The sequence below is a fragment of the Ornithodoros turicata genome, chromosome 3 (assembly GCF_037126465.1).
Source record: "Ornithodoros turicata isolate Travis chromosome 3, ASM3712646v1, whole genome shotgun sequence".
Classification (NCBI taxonomy): domain Eukaryota; kingdom Metazoa; phylum Arthropoda; class Arachnida; order Ixodida; family Argasidae; genus Ornithodoros; species Ornithodoros turicata.
The window spans coordinates 54,861,092-54,875,584 of NC_088203.1; the positions used below are offsets into that span (position 1 = coordinate 54,861,092).

General features: G+C 46.8%; 1 protein-coding gene and 1 long non-coding RNA gene across 2 annotated transcripts in view; both read right to left on the minus strand.

Annotated features, from left to right (window-relative positions):
* Positions 1–14,493, minus strand: part of LOC135388482 (uncharacterized) — a 278,759-nt gene that overhangs the window by 19,017 nt on the left and 245,249 nt on the right. The window lies entirely within an intron of this gene.
* LOC135387678 (uncharacterized) lies at positions 3,640–7,331 on the minus strand. The gene is made up of 8 exons (XM_064616781.1): positions 5,904–7,331; positions 5,718–5,837; positions 5,520–5,639; positions 5,332–5,379; positions 5,095–5,181; positions 4,903–4,959; positions 3,922–4,651; positions 3,640–3,863 (listed from the first exon to the last, which is right to left on the minus strand). The coding sequence occupies exons 1-8, from the start codon at positions 5,991–5,993 to the stop codon at positions 3,640–3,642; spliced, it is 1,476 nt and encodes a 491-aa protein (XP_064472851.1). The 5' UTR covers positions 5,994–7,331.

Genomic DNA, 14,493 nt, shown 5'->3' on the forward strand with positions numbered 1-14,493 from the left:
GGTATCATTCTTTGCGGAGTTTCTCTCTTGTTCAACAGGTGCCGCTTGCGTCGATTTCCGTCGTATGAATGTGTGTATGAGTGAGCAAAAAATGTAAGAGTAAAAGGAGTGAGAGTGAGTGGCTGGTTTGTCGTCCCTTTCAGATGACGCACCCCGAAAGTCGCTGGAGAGGCGTGTTAGCTTAGCTCAATTGGTAGAGCCCTGGACCGGTAATCCGGAAGATGTGGGTTCGATCCCTACAGCTGGCTAACCTTTTCAGTGACTTTCATCTTTCATCGTTGATTTCTTAGGCAATTGAGGCTTTGTTTCTATCTATCCCTTCTATGTTGTTCCAGCCTCAGAACATCAGTTTGTCTCTTGTTCAACATGTGGCGCTTGCGTCGATTTCCGTCGTATGAATGTGTGTATGAGTGAGCAAAAAATATAAGAGTAAAAGGAGTGAGAGTGAGTGGCTGGTTTGTCGTCCCTTTCAGATGACGCACCCCGAAAGTCGCTGGAGAGGCGTGTTAGCTTAGCTCAATTGGTAGAGCCCTGGACCGGTAATCCGGAAGATGTGGGTTCGATCCCTACAGCTGGCTAACCTTTTCAGTGACTTTCATCTCTCTCATCGTTGATTTCTTAGGCAACTGAGGCTTTGTTTGTATCTGTCCCTTCTATGTTGTTCCAGCCTCAGAACATCAGTTTCTCTCTTGTTTTTGCTCCTGGATTTGCTTTCAACAGCGGTTCTGACATTCCGCGGCTCGACGTCGCGATGGAACGCACGCGCAGCGCGAGCGCCCGCCCCGCGCTATACACCGTTTTACAAATCGGCCGCTGTGGGTCGCCATGTTGTTCTTCCAAGGCGACGTTAACGACGTCTAGCGGCTCCTCCATACTGGGCTGTTAGAATCCCGCTGGGCCTGTGTTTCTTCGTGTTCGCGCTTCATAGTTTCCTGATTTACGGACTCGTTGTTTCTATTTACTGTTTTGTTATTGTTGTTAACTGTTGGTTGTCTAACATTTCCGCTGTTTGTTGTTCGACATTGTTGTTAATCGGCAATAAAAGCTGCTTTGGGCAACTTTTTATGACGGCATGGCTTCGACCTCGTCGGTATCGTTGGCTCCAAAGACGCCAGTTACGATTGCAGGTGAGACTTTGCTTCTGCTTATGCACGTCAAATATCCGGCAAAGATAGTACACATGCTGGCATCTGTCCCAAAATCGTGCGTCTGTATGTAACCTAACGTTGAGCTTTGAGAAGTTGGGATCAATCAAAGTCAATGATCAGGCTGGTGATTTAGTAAGATTATTCTTTCCTGCGTGTGAAAATTTGGATTTTGCTGTCCTCTTAGTTTCCCGTATTGCCTTCGGTTTTTTGTGTTCATCATGTAAGGATGAATGTCCGCTTAAGCTATTAGCGGCCCTTGCTAGCCGGTAGTGGGAATGACGAAAACTTCGTACAGTACATGTCCAGTACATGGTACAGTACATGGTAGTGTCTCGGGTGTGTTGTATGTTGTTACCGTCAATAAATTCTCCTATAACAACTTAGTACACCGGTCACGATGTGATTGCTCTTTGATGACACTTATTTTTATGTGTGATTTTAGATGGCCAGCACTACGCACACCCCGACGATATCAAGGAATGGAGCGAGGACATGAAACTCTGGCCGAGCATCACGTCCGCAGATATCATTTGCTACCTCCTGCAGTCGAAAGCGTGTGATCTGCAAGAAGCCAAGGCGTACAAGAGCCTGGAATCTCATAACTACCTGCAGTGCGGCTGGGTCGACAAATTGATGGCACACAGAATCAACAATGATACCGTGTACGTGAAAGGCAAAGTGAGGCCGTCCCAGTCAGTCAGCAACAAACCGCACTGTTCCTGGGCCTGTGCAAAATACAGCGGCATGGTTGTGACTGCTGGGTGCACATGCATGGCTGGCCAAGCCAAGGTGTGCAGCCACGTCGGTGCAATTCTGTGGAAGGTTGACCTCGCTGTGTCGAAAGGCCTGACAGGTATTTCGTGTACAGACACCACCATGGAATGGAACCGAGGCACAAAGCGGAATGTCGAGCCAGCCGTATTACAAGACATTACATTCAGGCTACAAAAGCGGACGGTTGACAGTGATGTGCCAAAAGACAAACGTCAGAGAGCTGCAACCGACCCACCGATGGGAGAGAAGAAATTTTCAGAATTTGTCAGGACCTCACCGGTCTCATTTCTATTTAATACGAAAGGTAATTTGAGTAATATCAAACCTTATGGTTGCTTCGTACCGCATGTGGAGAATAGTGCTCTCTTAATTTGTTAATGTACCGTCCTTCCTTGTCCCTACCTTTGTGTTCCTTACGTTTCTTTTTACCGGCTTGTTTTCAACATCTTTTTTCTGTCGTAATCTACCGACACTGCTTCCTCTGGTTTTAAAACACTTTGACTAGCCCTGGCGACTTTGCTGTGATGAGGGTTTCAGGTGAAAAATTTGCTGTAACCAGTCTGTGACTTCATTATGTCTTGCAGTAGCATGCTGCAATGTCCTATTACTTTGCATTATATGTCGCTCCACTATTAATGTGTTTTTTGTTTTGTCTGCTTGCTCTCAGGGACTCTGCTCTACCACACGCTCCATGCTCCACCCCAAACACCGGAACAAGTCATCCAGTCGCTAGCAGTTGAGCCGTGCCAGAATGAAACAGCTGGAAACCATGGAAAGCATGACAGAGGAAGTGATCTGTCACACGATTGTGCACCATGCGACATGTTTTTCAACAATTTTGTTGTCCTCTCGTGTTCTGCTGCGGAGGCACTTGAAAGCCGTACACGGAGTCAAGACAGTGAGCTTTGGTTTGAAGCACGCCGCCTGAGGATGACTGCCTCAAATATCAGAAAAGTGCCAAAGAAAGAATCCACTCCATTTGAGAAGGCAGCAAAAAGCATTGTGGCACCATCATTCTTTGGGAATGCTGCCACAAATCATGGCAAACGATGCGAAAGTGTTGCTCGTGACCACTTCGTTAGGAAGACAGGGCTTGCAGTAACCCGCTGTGGGATCTTTGTGAGCGAGGACTACCCTTGGCTAGCGGCATCGCCGGATGGTGTCATTGAGTCAGACAATGCAATCCTGGAGATAAAGTGCCCACATGTCGACAACTGCAGGATGCTGATTGAGAAAGGAAAGTACGACGTAAAACTGTCCAGTGCGAATGAGTATGTGCTTGTACAAAACGGTCCAAATGGGTACTATTCCCAGGTGCAGTTCCAGATGATGTGCTCCGGAAGGAGACAATGTTACTTCTATGTATGGACAGCCAGTAGCAGTGGGGAAGTAACGGATGTACTTGTCAAAGTGCCACTTGATGCCGCATTTTTATCTCGGACAGTTGTGCGCCTCAGAAAATTCTACTTCTGTGCATTGCTACCGATTATTGAACAAAAGCATCAAAATGAAGAATGGAATGTAAGCGCCATGTACAAGGCAATAACAAAACTCTAGTGCTTTCGCTTCTTGTTAGACATGCTAGTAGTGCTTTACCGACAATCTGAAACATTTAGTGCACACTATTGTAGATTTTTATAAATTGTCTTTTATTTTCTGTGACCGAGTAAGGCTGACACAATTTCAAAGGATACTGCAACATTTTGCTTTTATTACATTATTCAGCTTCAGTTTCACGGCCTCTAATTAGTGGAGGCTTAAGGTTGCACAAACCTGCACAAACAAAAACAATCTTGCTGATTAATTCCTTGGACTTGATTGGCAAGGGATGCTGCAGGATTGGGTATGTCTTGATACGATTAGTTGCCCGCTCAACGTGAATTCGCACAGACGCAATCCTCCTTGTTGCTGTGACTTCCTTCTCACTGAGCTGTTTTTTCCCTGAAGAGGTCGATTTCTATGAAACAGATGGTCTCACCAAATGAGAAAAGTCACTTACCTTTTGTGAAAGCAGGTACGTTCAGCTTCACACCTTCAACCTGCAAATGAAGGCTAAGAGAAAACCCTCTGTCTGCCATTACTTCATCGCCTCTAGAAAGCTTCTCCTCTATTCCAGAGTCCCTCATAATGTACTTGTCGGACGCCCTGCCACCATATGCTTGCGAGACAAACATTATGAACCCATTTGGGGCAATAGCAGTCAGAAACTTGATGGTGTTGTTTGCCTTGTATGCACTGTACGTTTGGGCTCGGGCCATCAGTTTCTTTGGTCGCTGCAGAGGAACTTCTGTGCAGTCTATGATACACGTTGTACTACTGTATCCATTCTCCTTGAAGCTTTCAGGCATGCTATTTTGTATGTAAGAAGCAGGCAGCCACATAACAATGTGCTCCATCACCTTGCACAGTTTGTTCACTGTACGAATGATTGTCATACTAACACAGGTCACAGACACCTTAAATATCCTAGAGAGGTGCCCAAGCAATAGTCCCAGCCGTAACCTCATCAAGGTTAGCAGTACCTGGTCCTCCAGGGTAAGCTGCCTCCCTTTCTTGTGGTCAACTACTGAAACAGCACGCACCAAGTTGATGAAAACCTCATGTGAGAGCCCAGTGTAGAACTGTATATCATCAGGTGTCATGTCATGGGTCATGGCATGCCTCTGGGGACTGTGGTGAAGTGCTGATTTGGCATATACATGATCACCAGATGAGCTGCCAAGGACTCCCTTTGGTAGAAAGAAATGTCCCGATAAGAAATGGAACAATTTGCCAAGCAAAATTCATAAGTCCCTCTTTCTTGCAGAGAGTCTAACTGAAAATATTATTCGGCCGGTTCAGCCAAAAGTAATAGTTTTTGGTTCAGTTAGACTTCCTGGCTTCTTGGGACTATGCATGCAACAAATTATGTAAGATACGGTATTACACATGGATGCTGCATGACGTCGCAAGCAAATTCCATTAAACCCATTCTACATACCTCTCTTCTGGTATCGGTACCTTCTAAACCTTCTGCCATGAGCTGTGTCGGTGTGTCCTGGTAGAATGTGAGATTAGGCCATAAGAGTGTTATCGTGATGCAACAGCACTGATTAGTAACTTGGACTTCAGATATAATCAGTTTGATATGAAACATGTGCAGTTGTCACAGTATCTGTAGAAATATACCAACCTGAACAGCAGCAGCAGAGAAGGGAACGGTTTCATTAGCTGCCACGTGGCACGTTTGCTCAAAGGATGCTGGAGTCTTCACAGGAGACTAAGTGAAGAAACTTATGCGCATCAGTGACACGGTTCTGGTCGTCACTTTTTAGCATAAAGACCATTTTCAAGCATCTGCACTGAAGTGCTTTCCACTACCTATTCAAAACATCGTCCTGATGTAGACCAGATACGATGCCAGACTTACTGTTTCAATGGGATCGTCTGTATCCTCCAGTGCTTCAGATGCAGCCTCCTAATAATTACCAAAGATCATTATTCAGACTTCCAGTGTCACTACTGGGTGAGCTTAGAGAAGCTACTGGTTGCAACATTGTAACTGGTTACTGGTTGCAACATTGTTTTTACTCATTGTGATGGGTCACTGGAACCAACCTGTGTGTTGCAAGAATTTGTCGCTGCGGCTTCCTGGAAACCTTCCCGGTATTGTATTTGTAGTTCACTTAGTGAGGACACATCAGGTTGCGCACTTTCTTCTCTATGTGGGCACGGGAGCTAGATGGCATTTAAATACATTTTCTGTCAGAGGAAATCACAGGAATAGGAAGGCAATGATCACGTGTAATATCTAACCTCCATGTCGCAGCTGTCAATGTGGCCTTCAGGTTCGCACTGGACAACTTGAGGCAACGCTTCATCTGCTGTACCTCCGCTCCCGATTCCTTTCTTTTGCACCATTAGCGTTACTTTTTGCTGTAGTACGAATCATTAACATAAACTGCAACGGTCCGATCTATTCCAATGGTCGAATAAACATACCTTCTTTTTTGGTGGTTCGTAGCTCACTCTGACAAGGCGCCGTCTTCCTACTAACACCTGAAAATGTCCACAAACTTGGAAACGCAGCATTACCGAGGGAACATCGAACACGCCGTTCACCAACCTTCCTCGCGTACCCCATGTGCAGCATGGGGACCGGATTCAACGGAGTACGCTTTCCGTCAACAAAGTGATTCGAGCACACGCGCGCCGAAGAAGACGATGGCTCGAAGTTCTTCCTGTTGATGGATACCAACCATTGCTGTCGAAGCTGCTCGTCAGCCGGGAAACGATGCAGCGCAAACATGCCGCAACCACAGCTATCCCGCCGGACATTATGCTCAGCGCAGACCTCTTGCGAAAGCAGTTTACGTTTTCGCTGGTTATTAGTGCACCCAAAAACGACACAATGGTGCCCAGACGATCCCTCGTGAGCGTATGACATGCCACGTCCTGACCACGTTGCTGTCACTTCACCGAAGCGTCGAAAAAATACTTAATTCTCACGCACGTAACCGAGAAAGGCTGGCAGGTGCCCTATCTACGCCCACATTTCACAGCCCGAGAGGAGGAAAGGAGCTCCGCAAGGAGCTGGTTCCAGGCTATTCTCCCCTTCTCCCATTGACCCTAAAAAAATGGTGTATACGTAATGGTGACGTACCAGGTGACGTCATTATGACGGAATTTGTAGTTTGCCCCGCAACAGATGGATGGTGCTGACGGTCTTTATCATGGCCGCCCTTGAAGACGTGGTGGCCAATGCAAGCTTCGCACCATCTATATTTACCTTGCAGATGCTCTTTCCTGTGGTTCCTGCGTTCCTTCATTCCAGATACCATTAAAATGTTCACGTAAATTTAGTGTGATAGATAATGTCCCAAAAATTTATGCGAACTGCTGATACGCCACCTTGTCTGCCGCACGACGGCCATGGTTCTGTCTACTTCTCGGAAAACGCGGCCAGACGCGCGCGAATATCTGTAGTCAACAGATTCGGGCGTACGCCCTCCGCGTGCTTTGAAAAACTGGTTTTTACGAGGTCACACGCACGCCGAGCGCGCGCGCGTCCTGAAAACGTCGGAAAAACGCTCCATGCGTTTAGCCCTTAAAGGGACAGTCGCATCGACCACAGATCGATTCCGAAACCACAGTGAAATGAGATTCCCCGTCCTTCACTGACCATGACTCTGAAAGTCCCATTCCGATCGACGGAATAGTTTTTGCATAATTCGTGTGTAAGCGGCGCTACAGCAGACGACGGATGCGGGCGTCAAGCGGAACTCCCTGCTGAGAATCTTTAGCAACGTCACAAGGAATCTGACCAATAAGAACGCGGCGAGCCAGAGGAGTCCCCGCGGCTTGCAGCTTGCATGAGCAAGGTCAGGGAGACGAAGGCGAAGGCACATACCGAGATGGAGGACTCGGAACGCGGAAGTGGCGAATCGTGCTGTTCAAATGCCTTTAGTAATAGCTCCCGTGACGAATATACATGTTTGATGACGGCCCATATTCGACGGATCCGCTTCTTCTGCAAGTCGCTGGTGATGTACGCGCCGTAGCTACGTTAGCGCAACAGAACGAGCCTCAGGACCACTGCTTTAGGTACGTTCATGATCGGTGTGTTCAATACTTAATCCCGTGACATTCACACTACGACGCAGGAAACAATCAAAGTGTTGGTGCGGCGTCTGTGCTCCCCAGGAACCGGATGAGTACCTATATGAAAACCAATCATGACTACCACATTCCACAAAAGTCACAGGTTCAGTAACAGGTAAAGTTTCATGATAACGCGTCCGACAACGAGAAAAGCCAATCACGTTCATATGAATGACATCATGTTCTTTTACTTATTTATTGTATTTTATTTATCTAGTTATTAATCATAGGTTAGGGGATACCTTACGTTGTACCGATTTCGTCTTTTGCTGCTAAGTTATTCACGCGCAAGAGTGACAGATCCGATTGGGAAACTACATAGACATTGTGACTTACTGTCGAAGTTGCTGGCTCGCTTTGTTCGTGGAACACTGTCGGAACGGCGTCAAGTTTCAATTCGTTCCTTTTTTGTGTCAATCCAAGTTGCACTTGCATGATGTTCTCATCCAGGTACACATTATCGGTGAAATGCGAGGAGCATACACGGACAGCGTGAACACTCCTTGCTTCATCTGGATACCCGCTAGTGATGTAGCTGCTTCCAACTTTCGCTTCTTCTGGGGTCTGGCTGTAGCTGTATCCATGGCGTGCGAAATCAAACATCGAGGTTTTCGAAGTGCGAAGGAAGTTTTCCGGGAGTCAGGAACGCTGCGTCGGTTTCCAAACGACATCTCACGCGAAGGATGCGAGCGTAGAGATAGTATCCGCGTCACTAGAAAGTGTCACATGTGAATAGGGGCGACGTGCCGGAAAAAAACAAAGCAGCACCAGACTTGGCGGCAGACGACAGCGTCCTTCACAGCGGATTAGCCAGATTCCACCTTGCGTCACGCGATGTTGTTGGCGCTGGCGCTTTCGAGGATCAAAACGAAACCGGATCTTTTAAATTCGATTCCTCATCACCCGGTCCGTTTTGGAAGGAGAAAATTTGGCAAATAGCTCGTGGTAGTGTACCGAACACATTGGTATTGGATTCGTAACCACGGTTCCGGATGCGACAGTCCCTTTAAGTGTGCAGTGGGATTCTTTTACTTTCTTTGCGTTCACGTTCCTTCTGACTGCTAGCTTTTGCTTTCAAACATGCCTTCATGCATGCATGCTTTGGAAACATGATAGCTGTCCGTTACGAGGCACATTGGAAATATACAGGCCTGAATGCATCTATAAAAATAAAATTACGTTAAAGGAAAATAACTGCAGGAAAAAGACTTTGGCGACAAGTGCATCCCGTCGCATGGGGGACACATGTCGCTTTGTTGTCTGTATTGCTGGTATGTCTACTGGCTTCAAACTAGCCGCTAGCCGTGGCGCGTTGGTTTTTAGTGTTTGTCAAGAACACGTGGTTTTGTTCTGCGTTTCATCTAGTCCGTGTGTGCTTGTGTACTTCTCCCATTGCGTACGTATTTTCACGTTGCTAAATTACGATGTATCCCACATCAAAAGACGAGGACACGGTGGAAGCAATTGTGCCTGTGACGAGGGTTAGAAATTTTAACCCGGCTTCCGTCGATGATTTCGACCCTTCACAAGTTGTGTACACCTACTGGCGGAGCAAAGATAGAAAAGTAGAAGACTACTATCCTGCGAAAGTAACTATGCTGAAAGGTAAGCTACAGGTTTCATGAACTTGATGGCACGAATTGCGCTCCATCTTTCTTCCTGTTTTGTTTGCCAATCTGACTTGGTTTTGATTGCTACCGCTCCACGTTTCAGAATCTTTGAAAGAACTTTGCAAGGCTCTATGTGCAATGCTTAAACCAGTACCAGAGATCTTTGAGGAGGAATGTCGAGGTCAAACGAGGTGTGCGGTAAGCGTAGATGCTGGTCATTTCATATCTGTCAGCGTCTGTCTCGTCGTGCTATGGCTGTCATGTTTGCGTTCATAAACGTCGACATTCCACGTCACCATTTCTTTTGTAGTTGTCTCGCTTTACACGTATTGTGTTCTTCTTTGTTTGTTTGCACGTTGCAGCCGTCAAAATGCGCTACACAGAAGGAAAGGGCTTCAAACGTTAGGATGGCAGAAAACAAAGGCCTTAAACAAATACTGGAGAGGCACAGCACCAGTGATCGTAGCAGCGATAAAGAAGTTGACGCCTTGAGGAAGGAGAACAAATATTTAAGAGCGCAGCTACGGAAGACTCGAGATCTCCTGGAAAAAGAGCCGCGAACTTCATGCAACCCTGCTCAAAAAAGTTCGGTAAGAAGTTGCATGAGAATGCTCTTTATGTACTATGGTAGGTATAGACGACGGTCAAATGGTATGTCATCGCGCGAGAAACGGTGCTTGTTTCTTCCTTTTGCAACTGATAAATTATAATAAATGACAATAAAGCAATAAGGAACGAACATGTCAGCTACTTGTTTGTGTCGATGCTATTTTTGACAGTGATAGGTATGCCGAGCGACGTTGAAATGGACTGCGAAAGCGTCTCAAAAATAGGAGTTGAACAAGGTGACTAATACAATGATAAATGTAATATTCGTATTAAAAGAGGTCTGCACAGTCCGAAAAACACTGATATAGTGTTGAGTGCATCTGATAATGTCCCCAAAGGAGGACGACTCCCACCAAGTTCTCTCTGCGTGTGTGAGCAGCAGGTAAAAGCCATAGGTTATCGGGCAACAAACGGTGCTCTTCAAAGGCCGCTTCTGCTCTACGTTTGTTTCTGATTTTGAGTAACCTGATCCCCCGACATTACTGTTTCCATTCTGGATGGTGTGTCAACATTTGCAGATATTGTGCCATCCACATATACATGTGCAAGGTGCGCACTTCCTGAGCCCACAGCAACGACATCTGCCTTTCGAGGCCTGAGTGCTGCTCTGCGGTTACTGGCAGCTGATCAAGAGGTCATCATGCTGATAGCAATGAGACCGGTAAGTTTGCACTGTTCTTGGCTGGAATTTTTTAGACCTGGTATTTTTGTGTGAAATGTGTAGGCTTAAAAATACTTCCCAGCTACCTGTCAATGCTTTGCCTATTACACAGATGAGCCAACCTCTGCTGAAGTGGTGACGCACAGTGAAACATTTACAGCACCTTCTGTTGACATCAGTACATCTTCTCGTAATGGACTACGTTCGAAGCAGGTGAATTGCAGTTTGTTTCATGAAAGTGACAGTCTCGTACACCACCACTCCGACGAAAACATCACCATTCAATTGCATGCGTCTGGAAACACAATACCGCAAATTTACTTGATGAACTAGGTGGCGGCAGTTGAATAAATCATTCAAACTTATTGGGAATGAGGCTGCTTCCCTCTTCCACTTCGATTGGGAGCCCAAGCTAGTAGAAATCAGGGATTCTCTTTTGTTCTAGCCCCCAACCCTATTCAGAGCAGCTTAGCAAGCCCTTGGCATTAAGCCTCTTTTCTTAAAGCTCAGCTACGCCGATTTTCGAGTGTCACAGAATGGAATGGTACTCACACGATGTGTTCATAAGGGAACACTGATTATGTATGCAAAATAGTTATTCCAAACTCCTCGCGGTTTTCCGAAAAAGTGAATTTTTAGTTTCACTGACATCCCGTCTTGTGGCCCGCAAACCCTGTGTCGACGACACATTCGTGGTCTGCCCGCGCTCCGGCTTGGCATGACTTTTGGCTTGGTTTCTTCCGCCAAGCCGGCCAGTTTCTTCTGCCGAGCCGTCTGCTGCGCAGATTCACATTGGGGAAGTGATGAACAGTTCGCTATTAGCGAGCCAGTATATTTCTGGACTTCACATAACCCACGAGGAACGTGAGTTTTGTTTCCTTCGACTGCAAAGCATTTGCTAGGCCAGTACAGACTTCCTGGTGTGATTCGTGTTCTGTGCTGCGTGCCGAGAATGTGTGAGCGTTTTGCTCCCGTCTGCGAGAACACTTCAGCATGCAGTTCCAATGTTTCAAACCACAATTTTCCGAAAGGCGAAAGAGAAATCTATTGACTGCAACAATCGGTTACAACTCCGACTGGGTGCCACCTTCGAAAGGAGCGATTTGATCTGTTCATCTGGCTCATACGAATGTTACGGAAGCAATGCGCAACTTGTTTCACAAGAAGCCGAAGATGTCTCGTCCGGGATCCTGTGCCAACCTTATCTGCAGCAGGAGATTGCACGGGCAGGACTAGGCAGCAGATAAAGGTAAGACGCGTAATATGTTAGACAAGTCAGTCATGCGGTGCAAATTGCATCACGTAGAAGAGAAAAATACGCTATCTGTCGGTTACTGCTTCATCCTTTAGAGATTACGCCCCAGCGGGTGTATTCTCAGTACAGATTTGGAATTGCCTTATTTCTTAAATGATTTCGCAGGCATGCTGGCACCACTGAAAAGCTTGCACTCCACGTCTCAACTATCACCGTCTGGGTTTCAAGCTGACGGCTGTCACCAGTGCCAACTAGACGCCCCTTCAAAGTTCATCTGTTTTTGTTGGCGGAACAGTGACACCTGGTACTGAGACATTTCATTTTCTGATTAATCAAGTGCATTCCATCACTTGTGCTCGACTTCTTGTGTTCGTATACCCTTGCTGTTGCTCGCTAGCTTAGAGCAACCATGCCTGAGGTGGCAGCGCTTTCAGAGTACATTTAAGCAGTATCATCGTATCATATGCACGGCAGCAAATCTTGTGTATTTTGAGTAAGGTATAAATTCAATGTTGGCTCAGCTGTTGTATTTTGGTCACAAATAAGGTGTTTTTCCAGAGCGCTCGAGGGCAGTTCAAGCAGTTTCATGTGTGCAACAGCACATACTTTTTCTCAGTTTTGACTAAGGTAAATCGAAATCTTCCAGTTGATGTCTTTTGGTCATAAATTATGTTTTTCGAGACATTCAAACAGCATCATGTGTGCAACAGTGCATACTTTTTCTGAGGTGAAGTAAGGTAAATCTGTCCGCCGTGGTGTTCTGGCAGTGCAGCAGAAGCTTGTGTAGCATTCAAGTGGTATCATGTATATTGATTGATTGATTGATTGATTGATTGATTGATTGATTGATTGATTGATGTGTTTAATTGCACAAAGGCAACAAAGGCCATAGAGCGCCAAAACCATGGTGAGCGTGTCGGAGATGATTATGGGAAAGATGATGTGAGAGAGAGTGTGTGGTAGTTAAAATCTATCTACAGGTATGAGCGATGAGATTGACGAGGATAAGAGAGAGAAGAGGATGACGACAACAAGCAAGCTAGTGTGACAATGTGTGACAAAAGTGTGACAATGAGATATTTACATGAGTTCAGTGATATTGGATAAAAGCGGAGCAATGCTTATCATCTACATCTGACTAAGAAACCCACATGTGGTCAGAAATTTAATGACGTTATCAAACGGCACAAGAGGAGTGTCACCCAGTAGAAGGGCTGGGTGGAGTGGGACATGGTATCTGTAGAATGCGGTGAAATACTGTTGACGTTGGTGTTCGAAGTGAGGGCAGGATGCCAGTACGTGCAAGACAGTCAAGCTGCCACCGCAGTGCGCACAAGCTGGCGGATCCTGACCTCTGAGTAGGTGGTGATGCGTAAGCCATGTGTGTCCAATCCTCAATCTCGCGTAAAGAACTTCGGATGATCTGTTGATGTGTTCAGTCCGATGCGGGGGGGAAACGTGTGGCTGTGTGAGGTGTAGCTTGTTATTTTCTTCCATGTCCCACTCCTGCTGCCACTGTGTGCAGACAGCTCTCTTTAACACTGGCAGGATGTCTTGGTAGGGTAGTCCTAGAGCTGACTCCTCTTGTGCCAACGCTCGCCGAGCCTCACGGTCGGCTCGTTCATTCCCCGGGATCCCAGTGTGGCTGGGGACCCAGCAGAGACAGATTGAAAAGCCTCGGGAACAAAGTTGGGTCGCAAGCGCTCGTACTCGCTTGACGAGGTGATTCTTGCTGTCATAGAATGAAAGCAGCGCACGCACAGAGCTTAGCGAATCGGAATAAATTACTGAATTTTGAAGGTCGTTTTGTTGAATGTGCCGCAGAGCCAGGAGAATCGCGTAAAGCTCTGCGGTGAAAACTGTGGCGTTCGTGTTCAGGCGTGCCGTCATAATAGAATCACCTTCAAGGGCAACGGCCGCCACACCATTGCTTACTTTGGTCCCATCAGTGTAGATTGCATGGTGGTTCCCGAAGTTACGGTGAATCTCCAGGAATTCCTGGAGAATGACAGTGTGTGCAGTGGATTGTTTGTCAAACTGTGTCATTTTTAAATTGGATTGTATGAGATGTCTCTGCCAAGGCGCAGCATCGAGGACTGCTTGCTGCAGGGGAACGCCAAAGGGACTGAATCCCAGACGGGAACTCGCCGCCTGCACGCGAAGCGGAAACGAGGGTACAACAGAGGGCTTTGCAAGGAAGAGTCGCTCCAGAGCGGGGTTCACACTACAGTGTACAACTGGGTCATCGCACTGGCATCTGTACTTTAGCGCAGCCTTCACATGTTCAAATTGCCTCCGTCTCTCGAGCGACCATTCGTTGCCCTCAACATACAAACTCTTCACAGGGGACGTCCGGAAGGCACCGGTGGCCAGTCGGATGCCTTCATGGTGGATGGGGTCCAACACCTTCAATGCCGAAGGCCGCGCCGAGCCATACACGACACTCCCGTACTCAATTACTGATCGCACAACCGAGTCATAGACCCGCAACAGTGTGACTGTGTCGGCTCCCCACGATCGATGGGATAAAACTTTGAGTATGTTGGAGGATTTCAGGCACTTCTGTTTTATATAGTTTATGTGTGGCACAAAAGACAGCTTCTTGTCAAACACCACCCCCAGAAATTTTTGCTCATCAGAAACTGGTAGTGTGTTGCCACCGAGGAGCAGCGAGGGCTCAGCAAATGTGCCTCGCTTCCTAGTAAAGACAACACACGCTGTCTTTTGCGCGGAAAACCTGAAGCCGTTTTCATCAGCCCACTTAGAAAGGCGGTTGATCGTGAGCTGCACCTGTCT

Bases quoted from the DNA above. Each gene is read 5' to 3' on its own strand.
- LOC135387678 (XM_064616781.1), bottom strand. From the start codon at position 5,993: ATGCTGCGTTTCCAAGTTTGTGGACATTTTCAGGTGTTAGTAGGAAGA. The intron at 5,838-5,903 runs GTATGTTTATTC...TTCGTACTACAG, and splicing joins ACGAACCACCAAAAAAGAAG to CAAAAAGTAACGCTAATGGT. The intron at 3,864-3,921 runs GTAAGTGACTTT...CGACCTCTTCAG, and splicing joins CGTACCTGCTTTCACAAAAG to GGAAAAAACAGCTCAGTGAG.